We start from the raw sequence: 19,269 nt of genomic DNA on the forward strand, positions 1-19,269 counted from the left end.
CCGGTACAGAGTCAATGTGGAGGCTATATACAGGGGTACCGGTACAGAGTCAATGTGGAGGCTATATACAGGGGGTACCGGTACAGAGTCAATGTGGAGGCTATATACAGGGGTTACCGGTACAGAGTCAATGTGGAGGCTATATACAGGGGTACCGGTACAGAGTCAATGTGGAGGCTATATACAGGGGTACCGTACAGAGTCAATGTGGAGGCTATATACAGGGTGTACCGGTACAGAGTCAATGTGGAGGCTATATACAGGGGGTACCGGTACAGAGTCAATGTGGAGGCTATATACAGGGGGTACCGGTACAGAGTCAATGTGGAGGCTATATACAGGGGTACCGGTACAGAGTCAATGTGGAGGCTATATACAGGGGGTACCGTACAGAGTCAATGTGGAGGCTATATACAGGGGTACCGTACAGAGTCAATGTGGAGGCTATATACAGGGGGTACCGTACAGAGTCAATGTGGAGGCTATATACAGGGGGTACCGGTACAGAGTCAATGTGGAGGCTATATACAGGGGGTACCGGTACAGAGTCAATGTGAGGCTATATACAGGGTACCGGTACAGAGTCAATGTGGAGGCTATATACAGGGTGTACCGGTACAGAGTCAATGTGGAGGCTATATACAGGGGGTACCGGTACAGAGTCAATGTGGAGGCTATATACAGGGGTACCGGTACAGAGTCAATGTGGAGGCTATATACAGGGGGTACGGTACAGAGTCAATGTGGAGGCTATATACAGGGGGTACCGGTACAGAGTCAATGTGGAGGCTATATACAGGGGTACCGGTACAGAGTCAATGTGGAGGCTATATACAGGGGTTACGGTACAGAGTCAATGTGGAGGCTATATACAGGGGTACCGGTACAGAGTCAATGTGGAGGCTATATACAGGGGGTACGGTACAGAGTCAATGTGGGCTATATACAGGGGTACCGGTACAGAGTCAATGTGGAGGCTATATACAGGGGGTACCGGTACAGAGTCAATGTGGAGGCTATATACAGGGGGTACCGTACAGAGTCAATGTGGAGGCTATATACAGGGTGTACCGTACAGAGTCAATGTGGAGGCTATATACAGGGGGTACCGGTACAGAGTCAATGTGAGGCTATATACAGGGGTACCGGTACAGAGTCAATGTGGAGGCTATATACAGGGGGTACCGGTACAGAGTCAATGTGGAGGCTATATACAGGGGGTACCGGTACAGAGTCAATGTGGAGGCTATATACAGGGTACCGGTACAGAGTCAATGTGGAGGCTATATACAGGGGGTACCGGTACAGAGTCAATGTGGAGGCTATATACAGGGGTACCGTACAGAGTCAATGTGGAGGCTATATACAGGGGGTACCGTACAGAGTCAATGTGGAGGCTATATACAGGGGGTACCGGTACAGAGTCAATGTGGAGGCTATATACAGGGGGTACCGGTACAGAGTCAATGTGGAGGCTATATACAGGGGTACCGTACAGAGTCAATGTGGAGGCTATATACAGGGGTACCGGTACAGAGTCAATGTGGAGGCTATATACAGGGGTACCGTACAGAGTCAATGTGGAGGCTATATACAGGGGGTACCGGTACAGAGTCAATGTGGAGGCTATATACAGGGGTACCGGTACAGAGTCAATGTGGAGGCTATATACAGGGGTACCGGTACAGAGTCAATGTGGAGGCTATATACAGGGGTACCGGTACAGAGTCAATGTGGAGGCTATATACAGGGGGTACCGGTACAGAGTCAATGTGGAGGCTATATACAGGGGGTACCGGTACAGAGTCAATGTGGAGGCTATATACAGGGGACCGTACAGAGTCAATGTGGAGGCTATATACAGGGGGTACCGGTACAGAGTCAATGTGGAGGCTATATACAGGGGGTACCGGTACAGAGTCAATGTGGAGGCTATATACAGGGGGTACCGGTACAGAGTCAATGTGGAGGCTATATACAGGGGGTACCGTACAGAGTCAATGTGGAGGCTATATACAGGGGGTACCGGTACAGAGTCAATGTGGAGGCTATATACAGGGGGTACCGGTACAGAGTCAATGTGGAGGCTATATACAGGGGGTACCGGTACAGAGTCAATGTGAGGCTATATACAGGGGGTACCGGTACAGAGTCAATGTGGAGGCTATATACAGGGGTACCGGTACAGAGTCAATGTGGAGGCTATATACAGGGGGTACCGGTACAGAGTCAATGTGGAGGCTATATACAGGGGTACCGGTACAGAGTCAATGTGGAGGCTATATACAGGGGTACCGGTACAGAGTCAATGTGGAGGCTATATACAGGGGGTACCGGTACAGAGTCAATGTGGAGGCTATATACAGGGGGTACCGGTACAGAGTCAATGTGGAGGCTATATACAGGGGTACCGGTACAGAGTCAATGTGGAGGCTATATACAGGGGTACCGGTACAGAGTCAATGTGGAGGCTATATACAGGGGTACCGGTACAGAGTCAATGTGGAGGCTATATACAGGGGGTACCGTACAGAGTCAATGTGGAGGCTATATACAGGGGGTACGGTACAGAGTCAATGTGGAGGCTATATACAGGGGGTACGGTACAGAGTCAATGTGGAGGCTATATACAGGGGTACCGTACAGAGTCAATGTGGAGGCTATATACAGGGGGTACCGGTACAGAGTCAATGTGGAGGCTATATACAGGGTGTACGGTACAGAGTCAATGTGGAGGCTATATACAGGGGGTACCGGTACAGAGTCAATGTGGAGGCTATATACAGGGGTACCGTACAGAGTCAATGTGGAGGCTATATACAGGGGTACCGTACAGAGTCAATGTGGAGGCTATATACAGGGGTACCGGTACAGAGTCAATGTGGAGGCTATATACAGGGGGTACGGTACAGAGTCAATGTGGAGGCTATATACAGGGGGTACCGGTACAGAGTCAATGTGGAGGCTATATACAGGGGGTACCGTACAGAGTCAATGTGGAGGCTATATACAGGGGTACCGGTACAGAGTCAATGTGGAGGCTATATACAGGGGTACCGTACAGAGTCAATGTGGAGGCTATATACAGGGGGTACCGGTACAGAGTCAATGTGGAGGCTATATACAGGGGTACCGTACAGAGTCAATGTGGAGGCTATATACAGGGGTACCGGTACAGAGTCAATGTGGAGGCTATATACAGGGGGTACCGGTACAGAGTCAATGTGGAGGCTATATACAGGGGTACCGGTACAGAGTCAATGTGGAGGCTATATACAGGGGGTACGGTACAGAGTCAATGTGGAGGCTATATACAGGGGGTACCGGTACAGAGTCAATGTGGAGGCTATATACAGGGGGTACCGGTACAGAGTCAATGTGGAGGCTATATACAGGGGGTACGGTACAGAGTCAATGTGGAGGCTATATACAGGGGTACCGTACAGAGTCAATGTGGAGGCTATATACAGGGGGTACCGGTACAGAGTCAATGTGGAGGCTATATACAGGGGTACCGTACAGAGTCAATGTGGAGGCTATATACAGGGGTACCGGTACAGAGTCAATGTGGAGGCTATATACAGGGGGTACCGGTACAGAGTCAATGTGGAGGCTATATACAGGGGGTACCGGTACAGAGTCAATGTGAGGCTATATACAGGGGGTACCGGTACAGAGTCAATGTGGAGGCTATATACAGGGGTACCGTACAGAGTCAATGTGGAGGCTATATACAGGGGGTACCGGTACAGAGTCAATGTGGAGGCTATATACAGGGGGTACCGGTACAGAGTCAATGTGGAGGCTATATACAGGGGTACCGGTACAGAGTCAATGTGGAGGCTATATACAGGGGGTACCGGTACAGAGTCAATGTGGAGGCTATATACAGGGGGTACCGGTACAGAGTCAATGTGGAGGCTATATACAGGGGGTACCGGTACAGAGTCAATGTGGAGGCTATATACAGGGGGTACCGTACAGAGTCAATGTGGAGGCTATATACAGGGGGTACCGGTACAGAGTCAATGTGGAGGCTATATACAGGGGTACCGGTACAGAGTCAATGTGGAGGCTATATACAGGGGGTACCGGTACAGAGTCAATGTGGAGGCTATATACAGGGGGTACCGGTACAGAGTCAATGTGGAGGCTATATACAGGGGGTACCGGTACAGAGTCAATGTGGAGGCTATATACAGGGGGTACGGTACAGAGTCAATGTGGAGGCTATATACAGGGGGTACCGGTACAGAGTCAATGTGGAGGCTATATACAGGGGGTACCGGTACAGAGTCAATGTGGAGGCTATATACAGGGGTACCGGTACAGAGTCAATGTGGAGGCTATATACAGGGGGTACCGGTACAGAGTCAATGTGGAGGCTATATACAGGGGGTACCGGTACAGAGTCAATGTGGAGGCTATATACAGGGGGTACCGGTACAGAGTCAATGTGGAGGCTATATACAGGGGGTACCGGTACAGAGTCAATGTGGAGGCTATATACAGGGGGTACCGGTACAGAGTCAATGTGGAGGCTATATACAGGGGGTACCGGTACAGAGTCAATGTGGAGGCTATATACAGGGGTACCGGTACAGAGTCAATGTGGAGGCTATATACAGGGGTACCGGTACAGAGTCAATGTGGAGGCTATATACAGGGGTACGGTACAGAGTCAATGTGGAGGCTATATACAGGGGTACGGTACAGAGTCAATGTGGAGGCTATATACAGGGGTACCGGTACAGAGTCAATGTGGAGGCTATATACAGGGGTTACGGTACAGAGTCAATGTGGAGGCTATATACAGGGGTACCGGTACAGAGTCAATGTGGAGGCTATATACAGGGGGTACCGGTACAGAGTCAATGTGGAGGCTATATACAGGGGTACGGTACAGAGTCAATGTGGAGGCTATATACAGGGGGTACCGGTACAGAGTCAATGTGGAGGCTATATACAGGGGGTACCGGTACAGAGTCAATGTGGAGCTATATACAGGGGGTACGGTACAGAGTCAATGTGGAGGCTATATACAGGGGTACGGTACAGAGTCAATGTGGAGGCTATATACAGGGGTACCGGTACAGAGTCAATGTGAGGCTATATACAGGGGTACCGTACAGAGTCAATGTGGAGGCTATATACAGGGGTACCGGTACAGAGTCAATGTGGAGGCTATATACAGGGGGTACCGGTACAGAGTCAATGTGGAGGCTATATACAGGGGGTACCGGTACAGAGTCAATGTGGAGGCTATATACAGGGGTACCGGTACAGAGTCAATGAGGCTATATACAGGGGGTACCGGTACAGAGTCAATGTGGAGGCTATATACAGGGTACCGTACAGAGTCAATGTGGAGGCTATATACAGGGGGTACCGGTACAGAGTCAATGGAGGCTATATACAGGGGGTACCGGTACAGAGTCAATGTGGAGGCTATATACAGGGGTTACGGTACAGAGTCAATGTGGAGGCTATATACAGGGGGTACCGGTACAGAGTCAATGTGGAGGCTATATACAGGGGTACCGGTACAGAGTCAATGTGGAGGCTATATACAGGGGGTACCGGTACAGAGTCAATGTGGAGGCTATATACAGGGGGTACCGGTACAGAGTCAATGTGGAGGCTATATACAGGGGTACCGGTACAGAGTCAATGTGGAGGCTATATACAGGGGTACCGTACAGAGTCAATGTGGAGGCTATATACAGGGGTACCGGTACAGAGTCAATGTGGAGGCTATATACAGGGGGTTACGTACAGAGTCAATGTGGAGGCTATATACAGGGGGTACCGGTACAGAGTCAATGTGGAGGCTATATACAGGGGTACCGGTACAGAGTCAATGTGGAGGCTATATACAGGGGGTACCGGTACAGAGTCAATGTGAGGCTATATACAGGGGTACCGGTACAGAGTCAATGTGGAGGCTATATACAGGGGGTACCGGTACAGAGTCAATGTGGAGGCTATATACAGGGGGGTGGTAGGGAGAGATAGAGATATAGAAATGGGGTGGAGGGAGAGATAGAGATATAGAAATGGGGTGGTAGGGAGAGATAGAGATATATAAAGGGGGTGATAGGGAGAGATATAGAAAGGGGGTGGTAGGGGGAGATAGAAAGGGGGTGGTAGGGAGAGACAGAGATATAGAAATGGGGTGGTAGGGAGAGATAGAGATATAGAAAGGGGGTGGTAGGGAGAGACAGAGATATAGAAATGGGGTGGTAGGGAGAGATAGAGATATAGAAAGGGGGTGGTAGGGAGAGATAGAGATATAGAAAGGGGGTGGTAGGGAGAGATAGAGATAGAGATAGAAAGGGGGTGGTAGGGAGAGATAGAGATATAGAAATGGGGTGGTAGGAGAGAGATATATAGAAAGGGGGGTGGTAGGGAGAGATAGAGATATAGAAAGGGGGTGGTAGGGAGAGATATAGATATCGAAAGGGGGTGGTAGGTTGAGATATAGATATAGAAAGGGGGGTGGTAGGGAGAGATAGAGATATAGAAAGGGGGGTGGTAGGGAGAGATAGAGATATAGAAAGGGGGGTGGTAGGGAAAATATATAGATATAGAAAGGGGGTGGTAGGGAGAGATATAGATAGAGATATAGAAATGGGGTGGCAGGGAGAGATAGAGATATATACAAGGGGGTGGTAGGGAGAGATAGAGATATAGAAAGGGGGTGGTATGGAGAGATATAGAAAGGGGGTGGTAGGGAGAGATATAGATATAGAAAGGGGGTGGTAGGGAGAGAAATAGATATAGAAAGGGGGTGGTAGGGAGAGATATAGATATCGAAAGGGGGGTGGTAGGGTGAGATATAGATATAGAAAGGGGGGGTGGTAGGGAGAGACATAGATATATAAAGGGGGTGGTAGGGAGAGATAGAGATATAGAATAGGGGTGGTAAGGAGAGATATAGATATAGAAAGGGGGTGGTAGGGAGAGATAGAGATATAGAAAGGGGGGGTGGTAGGGAGAAGATATAGAAAGGGGGTGGTAGGGAGAGATAGAGATATAGAAAGGGGGGTGGTAGGGAGAGATATAGATATAGAAAGGGGGTGGTAGGGAGAGATAGAGATATAGAAATGGGGTGGTAGGGAGAGATAGAGATATAGAAAGGGGGTGGTAGGGAGAGATAGAGATATAAAAGGAGGTGGTAGGGAGAGATAGAGATATAGAAAGGGGGTGGTAGGATAGATAGAGATATAGAATGGGGTGGTAGGGAGAGATAGAGATATAGAAAGGGGGTGGTAGGGAGATGTATAGATATAGAAAGGGGGTGGTAGGGAGAGATAGAGATATAGAAAGGGGGTGGTAGGGAGAGATAGAGATATAGAAAGGGGGTGGTAGGGAGAGATAGAGATATATAAAAGGAGGTGGTAGGGAGAGATAGAGATATAAAAGGAGGTGGTAGGGAGAGATAGAGATATAGAAAGGGGGTGGTAGGGAGAGATATTTAAAGGGGGTGGTAGGGAGAGATATAGATATCGAAAGGGGGTGGTAGGGTGAGATATAGATATAGAAAGGGGGTGGTAGGGAGAGATATAGATATAGAAAGGGGGTGGTAGGGAGAGATAGATATAGAAAGGGGGTGTAGGGAGAGATAGAGATGTAGAAAGGGGGTGGTAGGGTGAGATATAGATATAGAAAGGGGGTGGTAGGGAGAGATATAGATATAGAAAGGGGGTGGTAGGGAGAGATAGATATAGAAAGGGGGTGTAGGGAGAGATAGAGATGTAGAAAGGGGGTGGTAGGGTGAGATATAGATATAGAAAGGGGGTGGTAGGGAGAGATAGAGATATAGAAAGGGGGTGGTAGGGAGAGATAGAGATAGAAAGGGGGGTGGTAGGGAGAGATAGAGATATAGAAAGGGGGTGGTAGGGAGAGATATAGATAGAGATATAGAAATGGGGTGGTAGGGAGAGATAGAGATATAGAAATGGGGTGGTAGGGAGAGATAGAGATATATAAAGGGGGTGATAGGGAGAGATATAGAAAGGGGGTGGTAGGGACAGATAGAGATAGAGATAGAAAGGGGGTGGTAGGGAGAGATAGAGATATAGAAATGGGGTGGTAGGGTGAGATATAGATATCGAAAGGGGGTGGTAGGGTGAGATATAGATATAGAAAGGGGGTGGTAGGGAGAGAAAGAGATATAGAAAGGGGGTGGTAGGGAGAGATAGAGATATAGAAAGGGGGTGGTAGGGAAATATATAGATATAGAAAGGGGGTGGTAGGGAGAGATATAGATAGAGATATAGAAATGGGGTGGCAGGGAGAGAAATAGATATAGAAAGGGGGTGGTAGGGAGAGATATAGATATCGAAAGGGGGTGGTAGGGTGAGATATAGATATAGAAAGGGGGTGGTAGGGAGAGACATAGATATATAAAGGGGGTGGTAGGGAGAGATAGAGATATAGAATAGGGGTGGTAAGGAGAGATATAGATATAGAAAGGGGGTGGTAGGGAGAGATATAGATATAGAAAGGGGGGTGGTAGGGAGAGATATAGATATAGAAAGGGGGTGGTAGGGAGAGATAGAGATATAGAAAGGGGGTGGTAGGGAGAGATATAGATATAGAAAGGGGGTGGTAGGGAGAGATAGAGATATAGAAATGGGGTGGTAGGGAGAGATAGAGATATAGAAAGGGGGTGGTAGGGAGAGATATAGATAGAGATATAGAAATGGGGTGGTAGGGAGAGATAGAGATATAGAAAGGGGGTGGTAGGGAGAGATAGAGATAGAAAGGGGGTGGTAGGGAGAGATAGAGATAGAAAGGGGTTGGTAGGGAGAGATAGAGATATAGAAAGGGGGTGGTAGGGAGAGATATAGAAAGGGGTTGGTAGGGAGAGATAGAGATATAGAAATGGGGTGGTATGGAGAGATAGAGATATAGAAAGGGGGTGGTAGGGAGAGATAGAGATATAGAAAGGGGGTGGTAGGGGGAGATAGAGATAGAAAGGGGGTGGTAGGGAGAGATAGAGATATAGAAATGGGGTGGTATGTAGAGAGAGATATAGAAAGGGGGGTAGGGAGAGATAGAGATATAGAAAGGGGGGTGGTAGGGAGAGATATAGATATAGAAAGGGGGGTAGGGGGAGATAGAGATATAGAAAGGGGGTGGTAGGGGGAGATAGAGATATAGAAAGGGGGTGGTAGGGAGAGATAGAGATATAGAAAGGGGGTGGTAGGGAGAGATAGAGATATAGAAAGGGGGTGGTAGGGAGAGATATAAAAGGAGGTGGTAGGGAGAGATAGGGATATAGAAAGGGGGTGGTAGGGAGAGATATTTAAAGGGGGTGGTAGGGAGAGATATAGATATAGAAAGAGGGTGGTAGGGGGAGATATAGATATCGAAAGGGGGTGGTAGTGTGAGATATAGATATAGAAAGGGGGTGGTAGGGAGAGATATAGATATAGAAAGGGGGGTGGTAGGGAGAGATAGAGATATAGAAAGGGGGTGGTAGGGAGAGATAGATATAGAAAGGGGGTGGTAGGGAGAGATAGAGATGTAGAAAGGGGGTGGTAGGGTGAGATATAGATATAGAAAGGGGGTGGTAGGGAGAGATAGAGATATAGAAAGGGGGGTGGTAGGGAGAGATAGAGATATAGAAAGGGGGTGGTAGGGAGAGATATAGAAAGGTGTTGGTAGGGAGAGATAGAGATATAGAAATGGGGGTGGTATGGAGAGAGAGATATAGAAAGGGGGGTAGGGAGAGATAGAGATATAGAAAGGGGGTGGTAGGGAGAGATATAGATATAGAAAGGGGGGTAGGGAGAGATAGAGATATAGAAAGGGGGTGGTAGGGAGAGATAGAGATATAGAAAGGGGGTGGTAGGGAGAGATATAGAAAGGGTGTTGGTAGGGAGAGATAGAGATATAGAAATGGGGTGGTATGGAGAGAGAGATATAGAAAGGGGGGTAGGGAGAGATAGAGATATAGAAAGGGGGTGGTAGGGAGAGATATAGATATAGAAAGGGGGGTAGGGAGAGATAGAGATATAGAAAGGGGGTGGTAGGGAGAGATAGAGATATAGAAAGGGGGTGGTAGGGAGAGATAGAGATATAGAAAGGGGGTGGTAGGGAGAGATATAAAAGGAGGTGGTAGGGAGAGATAGGGAATAGAAAGGAGGTGGTAGGGAGAGATATTTAAAGGGGGTGGTAGGGAAAGATATAGATATAGAAAGAGGGTGGTAGGGAGAGATATAGATATCGAAAGGGGGGTGGTAGGGTGAGATATAGATATAGAAAGGGGGTGGTAGGGAGAGATATAGATATAGAAAGGGGGTGGTAGGGAGAGATAGAGATATAGAAAGGGGTGGTAGGGAGAGATAGATATAGAAAGGGGGTGGTAGGGAGAGATAGAGATGTAGAAAGGGGGTGGTAGGGTGAGATATAGATATAGAAAGGGGGTGGTAGGGAGAGATAGAGATATAGAAAGGGGGTGGTAGGGAGAGATAGAGATAGAGATAGAGATATAGAAAGGGGGTGGTAGGGAGAGATATAGATAGAGATATAGAAATGGGGTGGTAGGGAGAGATAGAGATATAGAAATGGGGTGGTAGGGAGAGATAGAGATATAGAAAGGGGGTGGTAGGGAGAGATAGAGATATAGAAATGGGGTGGTAGGGAGAGATATAGATATAGAAAGGGGGTGGTAGGGAGAGATATAGATATAGAAAGGGGGTGGTAGGGAGAGATAGAGATATAGAAAGGGGGTGGTAGGGAGAGATATAGATATAGAAAGGGGGTGGTAGGGAGAGATAGAGATATAGAAATGGGGTGGTAGGGAGAGATAGAGATATAGAAATGGGGTGGTAGGGAGAGATAGAGATTTAGAAAGGGGGGTGGTAAGGAGAGATATAGATATAGAAAGGGGGTGGTAGGGAGAGATATAGATAGAGATATAGAAATGGGGTGGTAGGGAGAGATAGAGATATAGAAAGGGGGTGGTAGGGAGAGATATAGAAAGGGGTTGGTAGGGAGAGATAGAGATATAGAAATGGGGTGGTATGGAGAGATAGAGATATAGAAAGGGGGTGGTAGGGAGAGATAGAGATAGAGATATAGAAAGGGGGTGGTAGGGAGAGATAGAGATAGAGATATAGAAAGGGGGTGGTAGGGAGAGAGAGATATAGAAAGGGGGTGGTGGGGAGATATAGAGATATAGAAAGGGAGTGGTAGGAAGAGATAGAGATAAAGAAATGGGGTGGTAGGGAGAGATAGAGATATAGAAAGGGGGTGGTAGGGAGAGATCGAGATATAGAAAGGGGGTGGTAGGGAGAGATTGAGATAGAGATATAGAAAGGGGGTAGTAGGGAGAGATATAGATAGAGAAATGGGGTGGTAGGGAGAGATAGAGATATAGAAAGGGGGTGGTAGGGAGAGATAGAGATATAGAAAGGGGGTGGTAGGGAGAGATAGAGATATAGAAAGGGGGGTGGTCAGGAGAGATAGAGATATAGAAAGGGGGTGGTAGGGAGAGATAGAGATAGAGATAGAGATATAGAAAGGGGGTGGTAGGGAGAGATAGAGATATAGAAAGGGGGGGTGGTAGGGTGACATATAGATATAGAAAGGGTGTGGTAGGGAGAGATAGAGATATAGAAAGGGGGTGGTAGGGAGAGATATAGATATAGAAAGGGGGGTAGGGGAGAGATAGAGATATAGAAAGGGGGTGGTAGGGAGAGATATAGATATAGAAAGGGGGGGGTAGGGAGAGATATAGATATAGAAAGGGGGGGTAGGGAGAGATATAGATATAGAAAGGGGGGGTAGGGAGAGATAGAGATATAGAAAGGGGGTGGTAGGGAGAGATATAGATATAGAAAGGGGGGGGTAGGGAGAGATAGAGATATAGAAAAGGGGTGGTAGGGAGAGAGAGATATAGAAAGGGGGGTGGTAGGGAGAGATATAGATATAGAAAGGGGGTGGTAGGGAGAGATATAGATATAGAAAGGGGGTGGTTTGGAGAGATAGAGATATAGAAAGGGGGTGGTAGGGAGAGATAGAGATATAGAAAGGGGACGAAAGAGGGTCAGTAGATTTGGAGGTCAATTTTTTTACTTAACCTTTATTTAAACAGGTTAGTCTTGTTGAAATGAATATCAGGTTTTCAAGAAAGGTTGATTTGGGCATCAGCTGTTAGCCTCGTTAACACTCTGGAGAGCAGGTCATATCCCATGATTCCACAGTGATGGCAGTCACATGGCCGTGCTCCGCCACATCATCACCATAAAGGTTGAAGTTCAGATGCTATGTGTGTATTGGAGATCGGGTAGCTGTTTGGATGGGAGTCAGAGCCAGTGCTTTTTACAGGGATCGTTCCCAAATTACAAATTGAATCTGGGGTTTACAGTCTATCACACACACACACACACACACACACACACACACACACACACACACACACACACACACACACACACATACACACATACATACACACACACACACACACACACACAGCTCAGCTCAGCTCAGCTCAGCTCAGCTCAGCTTGATGAAGGGAAAACTCTGAACATGTTCACAACAAGTCAGTCCAACAGCACTGAAATCAGGAAGCAGGTATTTGTGTCCCAACCACATAAACTACTCTCTCATAGAGTGCAACACAATACTCCGGAGCCATGTATTTAGAATGAGATAAATATCTCTGGTATGCACTTCATACACACACAGGTCATCGTGCCTTCTCATCCCAACACACTTCTAGGGGGCAGATACTAAGGTGAGTTGAGTAAGGTCACACACACACAGACTCTGGTGAGCAAGGTCAGAGGTTAAGGCGAGCAGGGTCAGTGGTTAGGGAGAGCAGGGTCAGAGGTTAGGGTGAGCAGGGTCAATGGTTAGAGTTAAGGTGAGCTGGGTCAGAGGTTAGAGTTAAGGTGAGCAGGGTCGGAGGTTAGAGTTTAGGTGAGCTGGATCAGAGGTTAGAGTTAAGGTGAGCAGGGTCGAAGGTTAGAGTTTAGGTGAGCTGGATCAGAGGTTAGAGTTAAGGTGAGCAGGGTCAAAGGTTAGGGAGAGCAAGGTCAGAGGTTAGAGTTAAGGTGAGCAGGGTCAGAGGTTAGGGAGAGCAAGGTCAGAGGTTAGAGTTAAGGTGAGCAGGGTCGGAGGTTAGAGTTAAGGTGAGCTGGGTCAGAGGTTAGAGTTTAGGTGAGCTGGGTCAGAGGTTAGAGTTTAGGTGAGCTTGGTCGGAGGTTAGAGTTAAGGTGAGCTGGATCAGAGGTTAGAGTTAAGGTGAGCAGGATCAGAGGTTAGGGAGAGCAAGGTCAGAGGTTAGAGTTAAGGTGAGCAGGGTCGGAGGTTAGAGTTAAGGTGAGCTGGGTCAGAGGTTAGAGTTAAGGTGAGCTGGGTCAAAGGTTAGAGTTAAGGTGAGCTGGGTCAGAGGTTAGAGTCAAGGTGAGCTGGATCAGAGGTTAGAGTTAAGATGAGCAGGGTCAGAGGTTAGAGTTAAGATGAGCTGGGTCAAAGGTTAGGGAGAGCAAGGTCAGAGGTTAGAGTTAAGGTGAGCTGGGTCAGAGGTTAGAGTTAAGGTGAGCTGGATCAGAGGTTAGAGTTAAGGTGAGCAGGGTCGGAGGTTAGAGTTAAGGTGAGCTGGGTCAGAGGTTAGAGTTAAGGTGAGCTGGGTCAGAGGTTAGAGTTTAGGTGAGCTGGGTCGGATGTTAGAGTTAAGGTGAGCTGGATCAGAGGTTAGAGTTAAGGTGAGCAGGGTCAGAGGTTAGAGTTAAGGTGAGCTGGGTCAAAGGTTAGGGAGAGCAAGGTCAGAGGTTAGAGTTAAGGTGAGCTGGATCAGAGGTTAGAGTTAAGGTGAGCTGGATCAGAGGTTAGAGTTAAGGTGAGCTGGGTCGGAGGTTAGAGTTAAGGTGAGCAGGGTCGGAGGTTAGAGTTAAGGTGAGCTGGATCAGAGGTTAGAGTTAAGGTGAGCTGGATCAGAGGTTAGAGTTAAGGTGAGCAGGGTCGGAGGTTAGAGTTAAGGTGAGCTGGATCAGAGGTTAGAGTTAAGGTGAGCTGGATCAGAGGTTAGAGTTAAGGTGAGCTGGATCAGAGGTTAGAGTTAAGGTGAGCTGGATCAGAGGTTAGAGTTAAATTGAGCTGGATCAGAGGTTAGAGTTAAGTTGAGCTGGATCAGAGGTTAGAGTTAAGTTGAGCTGGATCAGAGGTTAGAGTTAAGTTGAGCTGGATCAGAGGTTAGCGTTAAATTGAGCTGGATCAGAGGTTAGAGTTAAGTTGAGCTGGATCAGAGGTTAGAGTTAAGTTGAGCTGGATCAGAGGTTAGAGTTAAGTTGAGCTGGATCAGAGGTTAGAGTTAAGTTGAGCTGAGCTGGATCAGAGGTTAGAGTTAAGTTGTTAGAGACTCTGCCCCCCTCTATGGCAAAGGCATGTGTTAAACCGGAGGAGACTCTCAGGGTAATTTGTAGCAGTACCTACTTTGTTGCGTAATCCAGAGCCTCTGTACTCTGGAGGGAGCTGAACCCAGGGGAACCCTAATGTCTGTGTTCTAGACGCCTTCTCCACAGACACACAGAGTGAACAACACAACAACAACAACACAGAGATAGAGAGAAAGTTCAGAGGCTAAAGATGAAGAAGTATTTTAGTACTCATGCAGGTACTTACAGTGTTTTTCTGTGCCACCATGTCCTACAAAAGAGAGAAATAATTGTAAGAATAAAGTTGAGAGAGTTAGTGTGTTGTAGTAGTGTGCAGTCTATTTGTTGAGTTGTGCTGTTTGTCATTAAGGGTCCCTACACTTCAGTTACAACAACATTCCTTTTTATCACTGTGGAAATAGCTGCCTGACACCTGGTCCACTGCAACTGTGGCTAAAGCACACACACGCAGCAGAACAACGAACAACAGACACACACACAGATAAACACACAGACAAAGAACACACACTGGGCTGTAAATAAACCCAGTCCGCTATGTTGTTCAGAGGATGGAATGCCATCTATGACCTCAAAGCCAACGCCCCCTCACCCTACAGGTGCCGTATCTTAATTTGAGCCAGTTTCACAGAGCAAGAAAATAATCTCCTTCTGAACAATTCTTTTTTTGTTGGGGTTGATGCAATTTTCAGGTAGGGCAAATAAAGTGTGATATTTTAAAGTGGAAATTACAAGTTTTAGAAGTCTTTGCCTTTCTGCCTCAACAGGAGGAATTGAAATATGGCATCTGTATCTACCCAGCTTGGATTCCGCTGTGTTTGTGTGTACCTTCAGTGACAAAGCGGTGTCGGGGTCAGTGTCATGGTACAGGATGACATTGTTGGCCATGTCGAAGCTCTCTCTGACACCCAGATGGTAAAACAACGACGGCTGGCGGAACACATCACTCATATCAACTACCGCTATGTCTGCAGAGAGAGAGAGGAAAGGGAGAGGAGGATTAGGGTTCAGGGAAACATATTCTGTCTTCAATAATAGCTGTATTGTAGCGGTAGTGTCTATATTGTAGTGGTAATGTCTGTATTGTAGTGGAAGTGTCTGTAATGTAGTGGTAATGTCTGTTTTGTAGTGGTAGTGTCTGTATTGTAGTGGTAGTGTCTGTATTGTAGTGGTAGTGTCTGTATTGTAGTGGTAGTGTAGTGTCTGTATTGTAGTGGTAGTGTAGTGTCTGTATTGTAGTGGTAGTGTAGTGTCTGTATTGTAGTGGTAGTGTAGTGTCTGTATTGTAGTGGTAGTGTCTGATTTGTAGTGGTAATGTCGGTATTGTAGTGGAAGTGTCTGTAATGTAGTGGTAGTGTCTGTAATGTAGTGGTAGTGTCTGTATTGTAGTGGTAGTGTCTGTATTGTAGTGGTAGTGTCTGTAGAGCAGTGGTAGTGTAGTGTCTGTATTGCAGTGGTAGTGTAGTGTCTGTATTGCAGTGGTAGTGTAGTGTCTGTATTGTAGTGGAAGTGTCTGTATTATAGTGTAGTGTCTGTATTGTAGTGGTAGTGTCTGTTTTGTAGTGGTAGTGTCTGTATTGTAGTGGTAATGTCTGTATTGTAGTGGCAGTGTCTGTAGTATAGTGGTAGTGTAGTGTCTGTATTATAGTGGTAGTGTAGTGTCTGTATTGTAGTGGTAGTGTCTGTATTGTAGTTGTAGTGTAGTATCTGTATTGTAGTGGTAGTGTCAGTATTGTAGTGGTAGTGTCTGCATTGTAGTGGTAGTGTCTGTATTGTAGTGGTAGTGTCTGTATTGTAGTGGTAGTGTCTATTGTAGTGGTTGTGTCTGTACTGCAGTGGTAGTGTAGTGTCTATATTGCAGTGGTAGTGTAGTATCTGTGTTGTAGTGGTAGTGTCTGTATTGTAGTGGTAGTGTCTGCATTGTAGTGGTAGTGTCTGCATTGTAGTGGTAGTGTCTATTGTAGTGGTTGTGTCTATTGTAGTGGTTGTGTCTATTGTAGTGGTTGTGTCTATTGTAGTGGTTGTGTCTGTATTGTAGTGGTAGTGTCTGCATTGTAGTGGTAGTGTCTATTGTAGTGGTAGTGTCTGTATTTTAGTGGTAGTGTCTGTATTTTAGTGGTAGTGTCTGTATTTTAGTGGTAGTGTAGTGTCTGTATTGTAGTGGTAGTGTTTGTATTGTAGTTGTAGTGTAGTGTCTGTATTGCAGTGGTAGTGTAGTATCTGTATTGTAGTGGTAGTGTCTGTATTGTAGTGGTAGTGTCTGTATTGTAGTGGTAGTGTCTGTATTTTAGTGGTAGTGTCTATATTTTAGTGGTAGTGTCTGTATTTTAGTGGTAGTGTAGTGTCTGTATTGTAGTGGTAGTGTAGTGTCTGTATTTTAGTGGTAGTGCAGTGTCTAATGTAGTGTTAGTGTAGTGTCTAATGTAGTGGTAGTGTAGTGTCTGTATTGTAGTGGTAGTGTCTGTATTGTTGTAGTAGTGTCTGTATTATGTGGTAATGTCTGTATTGTAGTGTTGTGTCTGTATTGTAGTGTAGTGTCTGTATTGTAGCGGTAGTGTAGTGTCTATATTGCAGTGGTAGTGTAGTATCTGTGTTGTAGTGGGAGTGTCTGTTTTGTAGTGTAGTGTCTGTATTGCAGTTGAAGTGTAGTGTCCTTATTGCAGTGGTAGTGTAGTTTCTGTATTGTAGTGGTAGTGTCTGTATGGTGGTGGTAGTGTAGTGTCTGTGTTGTAGTGGTAGTGTAGTATCTGTATTGTAGTGGTAGTGTCAGTATTGTAGTGGTAGTGTCTGCATTGTAGTGGTAGTGTCTGCATTGTAGTGGTAGTGTCTGTATTGCAGTGGTAGTGTCTGTATTGTAGTGGTTGTGTCTGTATTGTAGTGGTAGTGTCTATTGTAGTGGTTGTGTCTGTATTGTAGTGGTAGTGTCTGTATTGCAGTGGTAGTGTAGTGTCTATATTGCAGTGGTAGTGTAGTATCTGTGTTGTAGTGGTAGTGTCTGTATTGTAGTGGTAGTGTCTGCATTGTAGTGGTAGTGTCTGCATTGTAGTGGTAGTGTCTATTGTAGTGGTTGTGTCTATTGTAGTGGTTGTGTCTGTATTGTAGTGGTTGTGTAGTGTCTGTATTGCAGTGGTAGTGTAGTATCTGTATTGTAGTGGTAGTGTCTGTATTGTAGTGGTAGTGTCTGTATTTTAGTGGTAGTGTCTATATTTTAGTGGTAGTGTCTGTATTCTAGTGGTAGTGTAGTGTCTGTATTCTAGTGGTAGTGTAGTGTCTGTATTGTAGTGGTAGTGTAGTGTCTGTATTTTAGTGGTAGTGTAGTGTCTAATGTAGTGGTAGTGTAGTGTCTAATGTAGTGGTAGTGTAGTGTCTGTATTGTAGTGGTAGTGTCTGTATTGTCGTAGTAGTGTCTGTATTATGTGGTAATGTCTGTATTGTAGTGTAGTGTCTGTATTGTAGTGGAATTGTCGTGTCTGTATTGTAGTGTAGTGTCTGTATTGTAGCGGTAGTGTCTGTTTTGTAGTGTAGTGTCTGTATTGCAGTTGAAGTGTAGTGTCCTTATTGCAGTGGTAGTGTAGTTTCTGTATTGTAGTGGTAGTGTCTGTATTGTGGTGGTAGTGTAGTGTCTGTGTTGTAGTGGTAGTGTCTGTATTGTACTGGTAGTGTAGTGTCTGTATTGTAGTGTAGTGTTTGTATTTTAGTGGTAGTGTCTGTGTTGTAGTGGTAGTGTAGTGTCTGTATTGTAGTGGTAGTGTAGTGTCTGTATTGTAGTGGTAGTGTCTGTATTGTAGTGGTAGTGTAGTGTCTATATTGTTGTGGTAGTGTCTGTATTGTAGTGGTAGTGTCTGTATTGCAGTGGTAGTGTAGTGTGTGTATTGCAGTGGTAGTGTAGTGTCTGTATTGTCGAGGTAGTGTAGTGTCTGTATTGTAGGGGTAGTGTCTGTATTGTAGTGGTAGTGTAGTGTCTGTATTGTAGTGGTAGTGTCTGTATTATCGTGGTAGTGTCTGTATTGAAGTGGTAATGTCTGTATTGTAGTGTGGTGTCTGTATTTTAGTGGTAGTGTCTGTATTGTAGGTTAGTGTCTGTATTGCAGTGGTAGTGTAGTATCTGTGTTGTAGTGGTAGTGTCTGCATTGTAGTGGTAGTGTCTGCATTGTAGTGGTAGTGTCTATTGTAGTGGTTGTGTCTGTATTGTAGTTGTAGTGTCTGTATTTTAGTGGTAGTGTCGGTATTTTAGTGGTAGTGTCGGTATTTTAGTGGTAGTGTAGTGTTTGTATTGTAGTGGTAGTGTAGTATTTGTAGTGGTAGTGTCTGTATTGCAGTGGTAGTGTAGTGTCTATATTGCAGTGGTAGTGTAGTATCTGTGTTGTAGTGGTAGTGTCTGTATTGTAGTGGTAGTGTCTGCATTGTAGTGGTAGTGTCTGCATTGTAGTGGTAGTGTCTATTGTAGTGGTTGTGTCTATTGTAGTGGTTGTGTCTGTATTGTAGTGGTTGTGTAGTGTCTGTATTGCAGTGGTAGTGTAGTATCTGTATTGTAGTGGTAGTGTCTGTATTGTAGTGGTAGTGTCTGTATTTTAGTGGTAGTGTCTATATTTTAGTGGTAGTGTCTGTATTCTAGTGGTAGTGTAGTGTCTGTATTCTAGTGGTAGTGTAGTGTCTGTATTGTAGTGGTAGTGTAGTGTCTGTATTTTAGTGGTAGTGTAGTGTCTAATGTAGTGGTAGTGTAGTGTCTAATGTAGTGGTAGTGTAGTGTCTGTATTGTAGTGGTAGTGTCTGTATTGTCGTAGTTGTGTCTGTATTATGTGGTAATGTCTGTATTGTAGTGTAGTGTCTGTATTGTAGTGGAAGTGTCGTGTCT

General features: G+C 45.9%; 1 protein-coding gene across 1 annotated transcript in view; it reads right to left on the reverse strand.

The window, feature by feature from the left end:
- LOC109909889 (mitogen-activated protein kinase kinase kinase 15) overlaps positions 1-19,269 on the reverse strand; it is a 95,865-nt gene that overhangs the window by 20,024 nt on the left and 56,572 nt on the right. The window contains exons 2-4 of the mRNA XM_031795302.1: positions 15,243-15,382; positions 14,644-14,667; positions 14,377-14,532 (exon numbers count right to left, since the gene is read on the reverse strand). Of these exons, the coding sequence (XP_031651162.1) occupies positions 14,377-14,532; positions 14,644-14,667; positions 15,243-15,382 (320 nt within the window). The remainder of the gene's footprint in view (positions 1-14,376; positions 14,533-14,643; positions 14,668-15,242; positions 15,383-19,269) is intronic.

The sequence above is a fragment of the Oncorhynchus kisutch genome, linkage group LG18 (assembly GCF_002021735.2).
Source record: "Oncorhynchus kisutch isolate 150728-3 linkage group LG18, Okis_V2, whole genome shotgun sequence".
NCBI classification, from domain to species: domain Eukaryota; kingdom Metazoa; phylum Chordata; class Actinopteri; order Salmoniformes; family Salmonidae; genus Oncorhynchus; species Oncorhynchus kisutch.